Source organism: Phoenix dactylifera, chromosome 1 (genome assembly GCF_051530095.1).
Source record: "Phoenix dactylifera cultivar Ajwa chromosome 1, Ajwa_hap1_PhDact_Kaust_v1.1, whole genome shotgun sequence".
In the NCBI taxonomy this organism is placed as follows: domain Eukaryota; kingdom Viridiplantae; phylum Streptophyta; class Magnoliopsida; order Arecales; family Arecaceae; genus Phoenix; species Phoenix dactylifera.
Genome location: NC_143190.1, coordinates 39,960,797 through 39,977,249, shown reverse-complemented (window position 1 = coordinate 39,977,249; position 16,453 = coordinate 39,960,797). Strand labels below are relative to the sequence as shown.

Below are 16,453 nucleotides of genomic sequence, written 5' to 3'. Positions count from 1 at the left end.
CACCACCTTTGCACACCCTTGGAGCACCACCTCGGCATCCACATCAACATCAGCTAGCCACCTCACCACTACTCCAACCAATGGAAGCACGCCAACCAGGATGAAGTCAAGCATAAGGAGCCGACCACATCATGCCATCTCATCAAAGGAACCAATGCAACATCACGCCACCTCATCAGAAGAACCAATCCCTATGCAACATGCTATGTGCCACCTATTGGGACGCCACCTCATACAAGTTGACACGTCACCCAAATTCAAAGTCCAAGAGGTCGGCCATAATTCAAATGCAAGAAAATTTCAAATGGGATTCAACAACTCTTCAAACCTTCCCCTTAAAGCTGGCCAACTTTCCTTCCTTTTCTCTAGCAATCAAGCCTTCAAATGTGGGGCGCCATTCATTATGTGTTTAAATTTCAAATCATGAGGAAAGTCTATAAATACCTCCTCATGACATCTTGTAATGTCAATTGATGAATGAATAAAAAGTGCTTCTTTCTTCCTTAGCAATCTTGCTTCGTCACCTTGAGAGAAGGTTGGGCGTGAGGCTCTTGTTCCAGGTCCTTAAAGTACTCCATGTCATTGGGTCAATTATCCTTCCAAACCAATAGCAAAAGGGCCCTGTTGCAACGGAAGATGAAGCTTGATCATCCAATCATCAACCTTCGAGAGTGAGATCAAGGATCCTCCTCCAAAAAAAAATTCCAGAAGTTCAATATTTGGTAAACCTTAACTCTAGGTCTGATTTATTGAAGGAAGTGTCCTAATCAAGTGGTTTCTCAACCACAACGGTCCATTCTTCTAAGTCCTAAATGAATTAGTACATGCGGGTAACTACTCTTGAAATTACTATGCTCATGTTAATGTTTTCTTATCCCATATGTGACTGAATTTTCTGCTGCTATTAGGCTAGTTAATCAACATAACTTACTGATAATCCTTATGTTTAAATCCCTCGCATTCATCCCGCATCAGGAGAGGGTGATTGGAAGTAGGCGGGGGTGGCGAGATCGAGAAGGAGGAGGGCAGTAGGGGTCGAAGGTGGCCCAGCATCGAAGTTAGAGTAGAATTATAGGGACCAGTCAGGAAAGAAAGGTTGAATGGGTTTGGACTCGAACCAGACTCAATTTTTTTAGGTTGGAACTCGGTTATACATGCACCCGATCCAACCTGAATGCTCCATTGGTCAAAAATTGTAGCCATGGACCCGATCCGATCTTCTATTGGATTGGGTCTGGGTCTAAAATTAGGACCCGAACAAAAAACTAGGTTGGGTCACGGTCACTCAGGACCCAGTCCGGCCCGACCCATCTGCACCCCTAATATAAACTGTCCCCATACAAAAATAAGATGTGTCATTGCTGAAGTTCTCAAAGTCACTACATTTTTTCCCAAGAAAGAAAGTTGGTACCATGTTACATCTTACCACAGGCCCATAACCATTCATGGTCAACAGTCTCCATACGAGCTCTTCCACCATTGATCCTCTTTTATTTCATACATGAACCAATCAAGCGAGAAATGTTGGTCATTTATTCATAGCAATTAATCATGGAAATGGATATCTTTTTCCATATTTGTAGGATATTTTGCCTCATTTTTTTGTTAATGAATCCAAACCAGCAAAAAATTTTAGCTCCCCCTCATGGTTACTATTTTAAGATTTAGAGGAGGATCTACTTTGCTATCTTCTTTTGGATGAACAACAGTATGAATTCCTAGTTTTTTTTTTCATTATTTTCAAAATATTATACAAAATGCCTAGTATAAGTTATTTACACTAATGGTCTGCTGACTTGTGATTAGAATTTGAGATAGCTGAAAGAAATGCATAGACACTGAAAGAACGAGAACTTTTCATAGCTTGTCTTTGGTATGAGAAAATTTTACCACCTAGATCTAATAGTCACCGACCTTCAACTATTGTAACCGATAATTCATTTATACTTGCAGAGTTTGTCTTGCTTTTTGATGACTCGGTTTTCGAGGAAGCTTTTGTTGGAAAAAAACCAGGATGTTTAGGATCTGGCAAGGATGCATCCTTGGAGCCCAACATCAACACCACAGAGGACATCGTCGGCCTGTCTTTTGGACTTTCTTGAACAGACAATAAGCCAACCTTTATACAGTTCAAGGCTTCAACCATGGAAATTGAGTGGCTGATTGATTTATCCACCAGTTCCAAGCCATTACCATGCATCCATAAACTCCAAGCCTGAAAGAAATATTACATCACTATCATGATTTAATGAAAAACAAGAGGAACATATGAACAGATTTAACTATTATTTTCCCAGTCCTACATGTGCTAGAAGGTTTCCTTCATACTCGGATATGGAAACGCCTCTGTTCTTCTTGCCACTAATTATTTCAAGTACTAAGACACCAAAACTGAATACATCAAATTTCACCGAGAAGACACCATCCATGGCATACTCAGGAGACATGTATCCACTGCATTTATCATTAGGATGATTACATTTTATTTTTTTAAAGAATAAATATCACAAGAATGAAAGATAAATAATACTTACTACGTCCCCACAACTCTCCGAGTATTTAGTGCGGTCTCATCCCCTCGAAATATTCTTGCCAAGCCGAAGTCTGATATTTTAGGGTTCATATCTTTATCAAGAAGAATGTTACTCGCTTTAAGATCCCTGTGAATAATTCTAAGTCTCGAGTCTCGGTGTAGGTAGAGAAGACCTTGAGCAATCCCTTCTATAATGTTGTATCGGGTTTGCCAATCCAGTAACACACCTTTATCTTTATCTGCCCAAAGTTTAATTTATGTTAGCCTTACTTGAAAAAATATTAAAGAAATGGAATATCAGTCCCCCTCAGATTGACACATAAAGCAAATAAAGCATATAACCCAAGAGTTAGCAAATAAAGCAAGCTTACACATGCGTTTACCCCAAGAGTAGTTGAAGAAACTAGGACAAAAATATGCCGGTTAGTGTTAAAACCTGGTATTGACTTGTCTTCAAAGATTAGTTACAGCGTGGTGATAGATTCAGAAGAATCATTATAACATACTTAAGCTCCATGAAGTTGGCCACCTCCACAAGGCCAGCTACTCCCGAATTGTCACAACTAAGAACTTTTAATTTTAGCCTAAAGAGTAGTGCTTTGAGCAACCCTACTTCAAGGTTCATTTTCAGATGAGAGTGCCCAGCTATGTCTTTTCGATTTTCAGTACTCTTCCATTTGATCAGCAAAAGTGGGTTATTGATTTAGCGCAAAAGTTAGTATTTATTGAACTGAGTATTTTCTTGAACTCTTGAACTAAGCATTAGAAGGTATCGATTATGCTGTGATTGTCATAATCTAATCAGGAACAGGAAACAAAGATAAGGAAGAGAACAGAAGATTAACTAACCAAACAGGAAGGCGTCCAAGCTTTTATTAGGCATGTATTCATATACCAGCATCCTTTCCTCTCCTTGAGAGCAGCAACCCAGAAGCCGAACTAGGTTTCGGTGCTGAAGCTTGGCAATCAGCATCACTTCATTCATGAATTCATCAGTGCCCTGCGCTGAAGTCTTTGAAAGCCTCTTCACAGCTATTTCTTGCTCCTCTCCAAGCATTCCCTGAAATCACCACATTCAGCATTGCGATACTTAAGAGTACTAAATCTGGAGGCAGTATCAAACTGTTCGAAAGCCCTGAATGCAACATTGTATTCAGAGTGCTGAAATTAGGACCCTACATCGACTGAGACCTACATGGTGACACTCTACTACGTTCAGTTGGTAAACTATAAAATTACTTTGTACACGGGACCGAAGCCACCCTTTCCAAGCTTGTTTTTGATTGAGAAGTTGTCGGTCGCTGCAATGATTGTCCCCAGATCAAATAGAGGAAGCTCCCAATTTTTGCCGTCCTTGTATTCGTTGTTGCGGTGACTAGCGAAGGGAATGCCACCTAAGGTAGCTGCTGCACTAGTCACAATTAATTAGTAATCACCACTCATGTCATGGCTGCATATCGCGCGGGGGACTAATTTTACCTGTTCTTCTCCTTCTCTTCATTCGAACGCAAATGGCCGCCACAGCAAGTAGCAGAATCCCCGCAATAGAGCCCACCACAATCCCAGCTATGGTATGTGAATGTGAATGATCTGATCCCAGGGCTGAAACATCAGCACCGTTGTATAAGTACATGATGAACATTCTTTTGTTTTCCTTTTTGTTTTTTTGGAATTTCTTTTTATCTTTTTGGATCGTCCAGAAGTTCCACATATAAATTGGGGTGAATATTGGTTGCTTGACTTAGCCCGAGCTTTAAGTGGGTTAGGCCAAGTTATCAATTAGTTTGTTTGATTTTGGGTTTTTAACAAAACTTTTAAATGGGGACAAGACTGAAAACTTCTAATGTGAGTGAGGAGCGTGGTGTTTTAAACTACCCAACTTAAAGATTCCTTTCAGATCAGTGTGTGTGCTTGAAAAGTCTACAAGCTCTAATTTTAACTCCAAATCTGATCCAAATTTACTCGTGCCTAGTCGGTAGCCCATGTCAAAGTCGGCCCAGCCTGACAATCCTCGGGTTGGCCTGGACCCACTTCCAGTCCCACAATGAATACTTGGATGTAGTATTATTTATTTTATGGGTATAATGAGCATAGATTGCAATGCAAAGAAAGAGTTTCTAATAGGACTTAAATGGAAATTATGATTGTTTTAAAAGATTAAAACCTACTCGTATAAGGGACTTCATGTGAAACTATGAACTTAAAAAAAAGTCACCCGAGCAATCAAATATAATGGATCATATTTAGCTGTTTATGGGCAAAATCTAGACTTGGTCCATTTGCAACCCATGTAAAGGTGGATCACGTCCTATTCGTTGATTCGTGCTCTACCACCAATAGGGCTGAAAGTGAGTTTGGGCCGGTCTTCAAGTTGGGCGACGGGCAAAGCCCGAAAGAATTAAGACCGGTTTTGGGCTTAAATATAAAGCCCATTTATTTTCCGTCCAAGCTCAAATGGCCCTCCTTGGCCCGACCGAAGCTCAATTTTGGACAAAGACCGAAACAGAGCCCAAATTTAGGCTTAGGCCCAGCCCAGTTTAGCTCCAATATAAGCTCGTTCTCAATAGACAGTGGTTTGGTTCTATCCTATTATGTGGCTTGACCAACTTGATTGCTATTCTGATAAACATATTTTTAATTATCAGATGGTTGCTAACGTAAAGCTATAGTATTACATAAAAAAAAAGTGAAGCAACGATATGAATGATTGGGAGATTAAGCTTGAATCGGGTTGGCAATCCTATTTTTCAGCCCAAATAGTTAATTCAGGCCTACTCCATTGGGTTTGGGGCGGGCCCTGGTCTATGCTCAGGCGGGGCTCTAGCTGAAATTTTCCAAAAGCTTTCGAGCAAATGCCCAATCCAAAATCTCAAAAAATTCTCAAGCCGGCCTGTGGTAAAGAGGTTTTCCTGAGCCAGGTCCATTTTGAGCCCAAACTACCAAGTCAAATTTTCGGAATTTCATTAAAGTAGCAAACGCTAAAGTCAGTGGTCGCCTTCCCCCGAATTAAAATGAAAACACGGTTAGTTAGCTGTCCCATCGGTTTCTCAAGTCGATTTCCTATGTCCCCACCAACAGGTAATGTGTTTACTACACCCGACCCCTAAGCCAAGCCAGACTCACACCAAACAGAACAAACTGGACTGCATACACCCTATAACAACATACAAAGTCCACCTTTGAACTAGTACAAACTGGCACCGGCACCGGCACCAACACCGGGGTGAAGACATCTGCCGATTTCCAGCTTGCATTGGTCCAATGGTATAAATATTTCTAGTGTGCAGTTGCTGACCCCAGTAAATGAAACAATACATACCAAGATCGGCCGCTGCTAGTCGGACGTAGAGATCTTGTCCACCAAAAGTAAACACCCTAATATCAGTAAGCTCCGTCGTCCAAATTATGCATCCGGTCCCATCGATATTAGCACTAGCATAGGCCGTGCATGAACAATTCCTCAAGCACATCGCCCCACACTCATCCAGTCTCATGCTCCTGTCCATCGTCGACCTCGACGTGTCCGGCAGCTTTGCCTTCTCTATTGTCGCAAACCCATCAGTCCCGTTTCGACAGTCCAGCTCTGTCATCCTTGCACACCCATCTTTCCCTTCCCTGAGATCCCAATTTCTTGGTGACTTAGGCTTAAATCCCTGCAAACAACTACATACCGGTGAGTCGTCCGGATTACAGACCCCGTAAGCCCCACATTGTGACATATAATCGCATAGGTCCTTCGGCCTAGACATGTAGACACTCCACATTTGGCTGTCATTGAGCCAGATAAGGCGTTGGATATGGCCGGTGTAGTCCACTGTAAGCCTCGTGATGATGGACGTGCTGGTGTTGTACATGTAGAAGACCTCGTCGTTCTTGATGACAAAGTCCGCTGTGAAGACATTACCGTCCATGGCCCTAATATCCGGGTCGCCACTGAAGAATTGCCCGTTCCATGGCCCGGCACGCGTCAGTTGCTTTGAGTCTTCCAACAAAATTATCTGGGGGACGCCACGGAGATCTACAACCACGGTGTAGGAGCCCAGCGCTGGGTCGCTAGGACTGGCCCATGATGTGAAGTTACGGTTGAGGCCACTCGTTAGGTTCCACCCGAACTTCATTCCCGCGAGCAGAGTGTCGGTCGGGTAGTCGAAGCTCTGCCATGCAAGGCTCCCTGGAACAATATTACTGTCGCCCTTAGCCTCTTTAACGATGAAATTGCCGTCGTCTAAGAGTTGCGCGACTGGACTGGCGAGGCCCGAGGACCAGATGGTTTTAGAGTTCTGGTCGGTGATGATGAGAGTTCCATTGGCGGTGATCGACAGGCTGCCGTTGCGCTCAGAGATCGGGTGCTGGCGATTGGCAACCCATAGGATGGTACGAGGTAGGACCTTGTACCATATGCCGACATAACGATTGTTAGTGCTGACAGGGCTGAAGAAGCCTAAGGCGAATCTCTCCCCAGATGAGATCAAGATTTGGCCGTCGCGAAGGGGCTGGGTTGGAGTCAGGATGTCGCCTCCAACGGAGAGAGAGAAGAGAGAGGAAAGGATCAAGGAGAGAAAGAGTAGGGCTGCATGGAGCTTGCACATCTTCCCAAACAGCTCCATATCGAAGAAAAGGGTGCGGACTCAATACGATTTTTGAATCTTCTAAAGTTATAAAGCTCATAGTACTTGGAACCTTGAGGGTTGATTTGTTGGATAAATTAAAAGATAAGGTGACAGTTGGGCCGCATCATCTAGCCGGACCTATTCAAAATTCCCATATGTTCTGCGACGGCGAGATCATTGACCTATCACTGCCAAAAAGTTAATAGGTTGCTCAGATCGGACCTATTAAAAATCCCCATGTGTTCTGCAACAAGAAGAGCGTTGACCGGTCATTGTAGAAAAGATAATGTGTCATTAAGAGGTCTGGGGCCAAACACTGGCTATTTCGTCAAGGGCAGAGGTTGTATCCTTCGCGCTGAAGTATTCACCTTCCTTTGCGTGAATCCACCGATAGATCATGCGAATATCGCTTCGAGATCCATACAGCCTAATTAATGATGTTTAGATTGATTTGAGATCTGTGCTGGGTGCGATCTAATAGACGATGTCATGGTAGAAGATTAATTGTTTTTTTGCCGGAAAGAAACGACTTGAAGTCCGATGATGTAACCCCTATCCGAAAAATAGGTATACTTTCTAATAATTTCTTGTCTACAAGGGCGTGATCGGTGTGTGCCAAGCTCTCCTAGTCATTTACAGAATGGTCATGCAAGCCTTCATGTGCAAGCGATTGCGTACTGATGATGGGAATTGTGAATTCTGATCCAATCATCATGTCCATACCATGCATGCTAATTAGCTTCGCCCTAACACCAATAATTGTGATGTTTTGAAGGGGAGTTCGAATTCTTTCTACTCAAGGATTGTACAAATAGGACCCATTGATCAATCACGGTCGTCAAACATTTACGGAATGGTAATGAATGTACTGGACTTACATGTACCTTGTATCAGGAATCTTGGAGAAGATCCATGATCCAGACCTAGAGACCAAGTCTTCCAAGCCGGGCCAGTCACCTTAGTCCCAGTAGCCTCGATGGCGAGATTGGATTAACACTGCACCTCCATTGTGCACATCCTATTTTGGGCTTTTAGAGTTCCCCCAGATCGATCATGGTCTTAAGTTGCACCAATATGATCAAGATTTATTGATTGATGCTGTTTCGTGCCAACCGATTCACCTAACTTGAAATAAATGAGTGTCCATCAGATATTATCATAATTAATCCGGTTTTGGGTAGGGACACTATTTTTTTTTTTCGTTGATAAGGAAGGCTGGAAAAGCAGCCATCCGGGGGTGGGGACAAAATTATAAATGGGTTATGTATTATTTTGTCAATTAGATTTGATAGATGTGAATTGCTTTGACATCTATACATGGTGGGACCAATGGTCGATGTTATGAATGAAAATCAACCATTCCTAAAATGAACGAAGAATTCTTCATCAATAATCTTCTTTGCAGTTGTAATTACCGTAGGATCCGTGGTCCACATCCTACGGTGGGATGTTTTTTTTATAAGTAAAATAAAGATCCCAAGGCCTGACCGTCTAATCCACTTAACTTCTTCTGGCTGATTGTAAATGGACCAGAGCCTTTGTTTAGTAGAATAGCAGGGGCGGTTGGCCTCGTTCTCCTGCAAACTTTAGTGCGTGGCTTGCTCCATGCCTTGAGACTCTTTCCAAGTACGATGCGCGGGTAGGCTGGGCCGCCATGGTGTTCATGAAACATGGAAGAGAGAGTATAATGTGATGTAGAAGGCGATAAGTCCAATTATAACTAGTTTGGGTACTTACACCAAATCAAATAAATCCGAAGTAACGGACTGATCCTGGATCCAAATAGGTGAATGATTATAGCTTACTTCCTAAAAGAAATGCTCTCCCAAAAATAGATAGGCTAGATTTATCTCTTCTTTTCTTTCAATATTTTAAGTAATCTGCTTTGAATGAAAGAGTAGAAGCTAAGATCCTTCTTCAAGATACGGAATAAGAATTTCAAGCAAATACATATGTATCTATATATATATATATATATATATATATATATATATATATAGATAGATGCCGGAAGTCCTTTACTCATCTTTTAGTAGGAGATGGCGATATTTTTGTCATGTAATGGAAAAGAGAGTGTGGTTTTACAATAGAGAGAGAGTGTTATGTGAAAACTTAGAGCTGAGGAAAGATATCTTGGAAAGACTTGAGACTTCTTTGTAAGAAGAGCCAAATTTCTTGTTTCGGCCTTTATTTTATTTTGAGTAAATTTATTTTCTCTTCCTATTTTTTTTCTTTTACTAATATTTTCTTTTTGTAATTTTCTACAAATACTATTTTATGCGCCGTGTCTGTTTTAGTTTTTGGATCTACACGGTCGATCTACTTTGGGTAGCGAGTTATCTACAAAGGAGAGAGACTTAGATATACGCGAATAGTCCTCTACTCAAATTTTGTTAGGTAGTAGATCGGATGATGGGGGTCCCATAGCAATGATCTAAGCTGGGGTCCTCCACTCCAAAAGTCTCTCTATGTATGTGTGTGTATGAGCAGTTTAGAGAAAGCAGATTGCATCAAATAACTTGAATCATTGGTGTAGGATGCTTATTATCTAATTCAAAAAAGCTGTAATTCTATGTAATAGTCCAATTAATTGCTAGATGGTTATAGTAGTTCTAATATATTACGACCAGCTCCCTCCATTCACATATCTTGGTTGCCCGTATATTATAACAAGGATCTGAAACAATGTTGGATGCCACTCTTGGAGAAGATGAGCACTAGACGTATGACACGGAAAGGGAGACTGCTCTCTTGGGGAGGAAGAGTCACTCTTGTCAACTCCATTCTCTCAGCATTCCCTTCCTACCTCATGTCCATCTTCAAACCCTCTAGAATCTAGATGGGTGGTCAATAGAATTGTTCTGATGAGAAGAGCTCTTCTTTGGAAAGGAAAAGACTCTGTCAGCGGATTTCATTGCCTAGTGAGGTGGGATAGCATTTGCCGAAGGAGGAAGGTCTTAGAGTCAACAATATTAGGAACATGAATCTTGCTTTGTTGGCTAGGTAGGCATGGAAACTATTGTTGCATTCAGCAAGGACCTCGCAGCATTTTGGAATTGCACCAGTTTCTGATTGGGAAAAAAGGCAATCATATCAGATTTTGTGAAGATTCTTAGATTGGCCCCTTTCCTTTATGCCTCTTGTTTGGTGATATGTTCTCTGGAGCTATTAAAGTCAACGTTTCAGTAGCCTCACAGTGGAGTTGGAGAAAATCGCAGTTGGAGTATTAAGCTGCACGGTCCTCTTTTCCAGTATCAGATGGCACAGCTTGACAGCTTGCATGACCATGGATTCCTATTACAAATTTCTTAACAGCTGTGGTCTATTTTGACATTACTATAGTCACTTGAAAAGTGGCAGTGCCGGACAAAATCAAAGTATTTGTTTAGTTGGTGTTGGGGGAAAACCCAAGTCGCACCAGTCCGGAGGCGCTCGCCTAGGGAGCGCCGACCAGAGAGCGCCGATCAGAAGGCGCCCGACCCGGAAAGCGCCCAATCAGGGGGCCCCAACCTCGCAACACGGGAAAACCCAAGTGGCGCCCGACCGGAAAGGCGCCCGAACAGAAAGCGTCCGATCAGGAGACGCTGACTAGAACGCGCCGACCTCGCGACGCTCGAGTCAGAGGCACCCCACTGAGCAACTGGCTCGGCTCGGCACCCGGCCAGGTGCCGAGCCCTAAAGATGCCTTGTCTAAATATTCGACCCCAGCCTAATCCCTTAGAGAGAATCTGACAACTAGATATCCAACTCCACCGTACTCTGCTACCGTCGTCAAGCCATTAAGGCACGTGACCTCCGCAGGCCTCTGTCACACCCGATCATTAATGTGTGTGACCCCTGCGGGCCTCCAGTGCACTCAACCATTAATGAACACGGCTCAAGATGATCTCCGGATCGCTGGACCATCAAAGCGTATGGCTCTCCCTGATCACCGGTTCACTCAGCAATTAATGCACTTGCTATCTACGAACCCCAAGCCCACCACGGCCGGCGGTTGAACCACTCCAACAGGTCCGATCAACCATGACAATTCTCTGGTTCCGGTCTGATCCGGTCTCGTTCTCCACAACGCCATTAATGAGCATGATCGTGCCCAATTATCACGAAGAAAACAATTTCCCCTGTCACCTCCCAGGTAATATAATATCCTTCTATAAAAGGGAACCGGGAGGAAAGAGGACAGACACAAGAACAAACATTCTCCTCTTTTACCACACTCATATACTAGCCCCCTCTGACTTAAGCATCGGAGGGCCGGCGCCGGAGATTCCGACCACCGGCTTCTTGCAGGACTCTCCAGGAGGACGCCACCAGCTGACGCGCTGCCGCCCACCGTTCCAGCAGCGGAGCTCCTCCCCTCTCAGCTCGCGGCTGCCCCCAGGTCCAATTTCCAGCAACAGTTGGCGCTAGAGGAAGGGCCCGAGTCGCGGCCATGAAACTGAGAAGCAAAGGAGCTTCTAATGCCTCTCGACGTCCTCCACCCAGTCTTGGACACTCTGTCCAGAACTTGCCACCTCCGGCCGAGTTAACTCTCCAAGTTCGGCCGGAGCAGTTTGATGCTCTGGTACAACAGGTTCAGGCCTTGGCCACTGCTGTCCAAAGCTTGCAACCCAGGGGCATCCCAACGGCACCGCTCCCTCCAGCCCCAGTTCAGCCGGTGCCTCCTGCAAACGGATTCCCCCTCCGAGGCCAAGACTCCCAAGTTCAGGCCTCCCTCTGGAGAGAACACCCGGTGAGAGGTCCTGATGGCTGGCCACAACCATCAGAAGCCGAATCAGTCCCAGGGCAACCTGCGCCGGAGCGGACCGCCGCGGCGATCCTCCAGAATAATGAGCTCGACAAGAAGGTCGAGAGGCTGGAGCGCCAGATTGAGGTACTCCATGGAAGGAGGTCGGGACGCGATGGTGACTTCGAGTTCACCACGAGGTCCCCCTTCTCCCAACAGATTGAAGATGAGCCGGTCCCGTCAAGGTTCAAGATGCCCCAGGTGGAGCCTTACAACGGCAGGACCGACCCCCTTGACCACCTGGAAAGCTATCGGGCCCTAATGGCCCTGCAGGGAGCCTCGGAGGCTATGTTGTGCAAAGCCTTCCCGGCAACACACCGAGGACCAGCCCGGCTTTGGTTTACTGAGCTGAAACCAAGCACCGTCTCCTCCTTCGAGCAGCTCGGCAGACAATTCACCAGCAATTTTGCTGCCAGCCAACCCCAGCGGCGGACCTCGGACTCCCTCCTTGATATAAAACAAAAGGAGGGGGAGTCCCTTAGGGAATATTTGGACCGATTTACCGCCGCAACATGGGAAGTCCGGGAGCTTGACCAGTCAATCGCCATGTCAGCACTAAAGACTGGAGCCCGGTCCTACAGATTTTTCTTCTCCATTGAGAAGAACTTCCCTGCTGACCTTCCTGAAATGTTGGTTCGAGCGCGGAAGTACGCGAAAGCCGAGGAAGCTGTTGCCATTAGACGGAGCGGGGCCGAGCAGACTCCCAAGAAGCAGAAAAGACGTCGCGAGGAGCGCGGCCATCCTAGAAGCCTGTCCCCGCGCCGAGCCAAGAATCCGTCCCGTCTGAAGAGTCCACCCCGATTACAGGGACCACCTCGGCAGAGGTCACCGCTCCGCCCGAGGTTTCCACCACGGGCCCGCATACCCGATGGGAGGTACGAAAACTACACTCCCCTTACTGCTCCTCGGGCCGAAATTCTCATGGAGATTGAGGGCCGAGACTATTTCCGGCCCCCGCCCCCGAGACGAGATCCCGGAGCCCAGCGCGATCTCCGGAAGTACTGCCGTTTCCACCGGGATCATGGCCATGATACGGAGGACTGTTTCCAGCTCCGGGACGAGATCGAAGCCCTCATTCGCCGAGGGGTGCTCGATCGGTTTGCACGAGGCCGGCGTGATAAAAAGGCCAGCAGAGAGAGCCGCACAGCCTGAAGATCCAAATGCCAACAGGCCCATCGCCGGCACCATCAACACCATCCGAGGCGGGGCCTCGGTCGGAGAAGCCCCAGAGGAAGGAACCTCCTCGAAGCGCCTACGCGCCTCAGAAACCATCTCATTCTCAGATAAAGACTTAGAGGGAGTCGAAACTCTCCACGATGATGCTGTGGTCATCTCGATGGTTATGAATAGATTTGATGTAAAACGCATCTTAATTGATAATGGAAGCTCGGCGAATGTTTTGTATTTTGACGCCTATTCTAGAATGGGGATGACAGGAAAGCAACTACGGAGGATGAATGCCCCGTTGGTCAGATTTACTGGAGACTCAGTCCCAGTAGAGGGCGAGGTCGATCTCCTGGTCACGGTAGGGCTCGCCCCCCGGGAAAGTACCGTGAGGATGGGCTTTCTTGTGATACGCCTGCCCTCGGCTTATAACGCCATTCTTGGAAGACCAGGGCTCAACGCTCTTCGAGCCGTGGTCTTAACTCGCCACCTGCTTATGCGATTTCCCACCAGTCAAGGAGTCGGCGAAGTCCGTGGGGACCAAGCGGTAGCGAGACGATGCTACATGGCAACCCATGAGGCGAAGCGACCGGCCGAGGTGCCGGTCCCAACAACAGATCAGCCTTCGGCTGAAACCCTGGAGGCACGGGTCGGCCCTCAGAAGAATCGGGTAGAGCCCGGTGAGCTACTAATTCAAGTTCCTTTGCATGAAAACTTTCCCGAGCTAACCGTGCAGGTCGGTTTCGGCCTCAATGATCGCGAAAGGGATCGCCTTGTCAACTTCTTGCGGAATAATATGGACGTCTTCGCCTGGTCGCCCGCAGATATACCGAAAATAGATCCGGAGGTCATGGTCCACCGACTTCAAGTAAAGCCAACCTGCAAGCCTGTGCGACAAAAGAAGCGAGGTGCCGCTCCTGAACGACAACGAGCAGCAGCCGAGGAAGTTGATAAACTTCTCAAGGCCGGCTTCATCTGGGAGGTATCCTATCCAGAGTGGCTCGCCAATGTGGTCCTCGTCAAAAAGACTAGCGGAAAATGGCGCATGTGCGTGGACTACACTGACTTGAATAAGGCATGCCCAAAGGACAGCTTCCCACTCCCCAGCATCGACCAGCTCGTGGACTCCACCTCGGGACATGAGCTGTTGGCATTTATGGACGCCTTCTCCGGATACAACCAGATCCGGATGGCACCAGAAGATGAAGAAAAGACGGCCTTCATCACCGACGGTGGTACCTATTGTTACAAAGTAATGCCATTCGGCTTAAAGAATGCTGGAGCAACTTATCAGAGGCTGGTCAGCCGGATCTTCAAAGACCAAATAGGCCGAAACATAGAGGTTTATGTTGATGACATGTTGGTGAAAAGCAAAGTGGCGCAAGATCATGTGACCGACCTCAGTGAAGCATTCTCTACACTCCGAAGATACCAAATGAAGCTCAACCCGGCCAAATGTGCATTCGGAGTCACCTCAGGCAAATTCCTTGGCTTCGTAATTACGCAGCGGGGAATTGAGGCCAATCCTGAAAAGATCCGAGCACTCTAAGAGATGACGCCTCCGAGGACAGTCAAGGAGGTACAACGGCTTACGGGCTGAGTCGCGGTCGTCGGGAGATTCGTCTCCCGATCGGCCGAGCGTTGCCTTCCATTTTTTGCGGCTCTTAAGAAGCCAAAGAACTTTCTATGGTCAGCCGAGTGCCAGGAATCTTTCGAAGAGCTCAAGCACCTTCTTGCTTCCCCTCCTCTGCTTACAAAGCCTCAGCAGGGTGAACTCCTCTACCTTTACTTAGTTGTTTCCCCTGTAGCGGTGAGCTCGGTCCTGGTTCGGGAGGAGAGCAAGCTCCAAAAACCAGTATATTACACTAGCCGGGTCTTGAGGGATGCTGAGACCCGATACACCAAGCTGGAGAAGACTGTTTATGCCTTGGTCATCTCAGCTCGGAGGCTCCGACCCTATTTTCAAGCCCACACAATGGCCGTGCTGACCGACCAGCCAGTAAAGCAGATCCTGCAAAGATCAGACCGTGTGGGCCGGATTACTAAGTGGGCCGTCGAGCTCGGAGAGTTCGACCTCGAGTACCGACCCAGACCGGCGATCAAGGCGCAGGCACTTGCTGACTTTATAGTCGACTGCACTGTACCGGACGAGGCCGAGCCCGAACCTGAGCCTGCGCCAATAGAGCAGACCCCGAGCTCGGCATGGGCTCTGCATGTTGATGGTTCTTCAAACTCGGGGGGTAGCGGAGCGGGTCTCATCCTTACCAGCTCGGATGGCGTGGTTGCTGAACAAGCTCTACGCCTCGAGTTTTTCGCTTCCAACAATATGGCAGAATACGAAGCACTCATCGCCGGGCTCAAGTTAGCCAAAGAGCTAGGAGTGAAGGACCTGAGGGCCTTCAGCGATTCTCAGCTTATCGTGAACCAAGTCCTGGGTGACTTCGAAGCCAAGGACCCCACAATGCAGGGATATCTCTGGAAGGTACGGGACCTCACCTCGACCCTGAATTTTTTTCACATCCAACATGTTGCCAGGTCAGAGAACCTTAGAGCAGACCAGCTGTCAAAGTTGGCATCCTCTCGCATGAGCGAGCTTCCCAAAGCGGCGGCGCTGGAGTATCTCCAAAAACCCAGCATGGAGGAGCTTGAGCAGGCCCTTTGCACTGAGTTCGAGCCAAGCTGGATGGACGAGCTCGTCAGCTATCTGCGAGACGAAGTCCTCCCCAGTGATGAACGTGAAGCTCGCCGAGTGAAGCGTTCCGCCGTCTGGTACATATTGCACGAGGAAAAGCTTTATCGAAGATCTTTTACCTCCCCCCTCCTCAGGTGTCTCCGCCCAACAGAGGCAGATTATGCAATGCGTGAAGTCCATAAAGGAATTTGTGGAAATCATCTGGGGGGACGAGCACTAGCGCATAAAATTTTGCGCCAAGGATACTACTGGCCGACACTCCAGAAGGATGCCTTGGACTTCGTTCGAAGATGCGACCGATGCCAGAGAAACGCCAATGTCCAACATCGACCCTCGGCTCCGTTAACCTCCATCAGCTCCCCTTGGCCTTTTGCCCAGTGGGGGATCGACATCTTGGGACCATTCTCTCTGGCGACCGGACAAAGAAAATTCCTAGTCGTCTCCATCGACTATTTTACCAAGTGGGTGGAAGCCGAGCCAGTCGCCCAGATCACCGAGCAGAAGATGCGGGATTTTGTCTGGAAGTCAATAATCTGCAGATTCGGTCTTCCCCGCATCCTTGTATTAGACAACGGCCGCCAGTTCGACAACCTTCGCTTTAGAGAATTTTGCTCAGAGTTTGGCATCGACCACCGCTTCACCTCGGTCGCGCACCCTCAGACGAACGG

General features: G+C 46.9%; 1 protein-coding gene across 2 annotated transcripts; it reads right to left on the bottom strand.

Annotated features, from left to right (window-relative positions):
- Positions 1–1,839: 1,839 nt before the first annotated feature.
- Positions 1,840–7,341, bottom strand: LOC149768651 (G-type lectin S-receptor-like serine/threonine-protein kinase At4g27290). Of its 2 annotated transcripts, none has more exons than XM_089923493.1 (7): positions 5,853–7,341; positions 4,013–4,135; positions 3,773–3,939; positions 3,383–3,593; positions 2,535–2,772; positions 2,304–2,454; positions 1,840–2,215 (listed from the first exon to the last, which is right to left on the bottom strand). In XM_089923493.1, exons 1-7 carry the CDS (start codon positions 7,138–7,140, stop codon positions 1,907–1,909), a joined length of 2,487 nt encoding a protein of 828 aa, XP_089779619.1. In that variant the 5' UTR covers positions 7,141–7,341; the 3' UTR covers positions 1,840–1,906. The 2 variants fall into 2 exon arrangements, with proteins under 2 accessions (XP_089779619.1, XP_089779622.1); XM_089923496.1 differs by having other exon boundaries at positions 3,773–3,936.
- Positions 7,342–16,453: the final 9,112 nt, after the last annotated feature.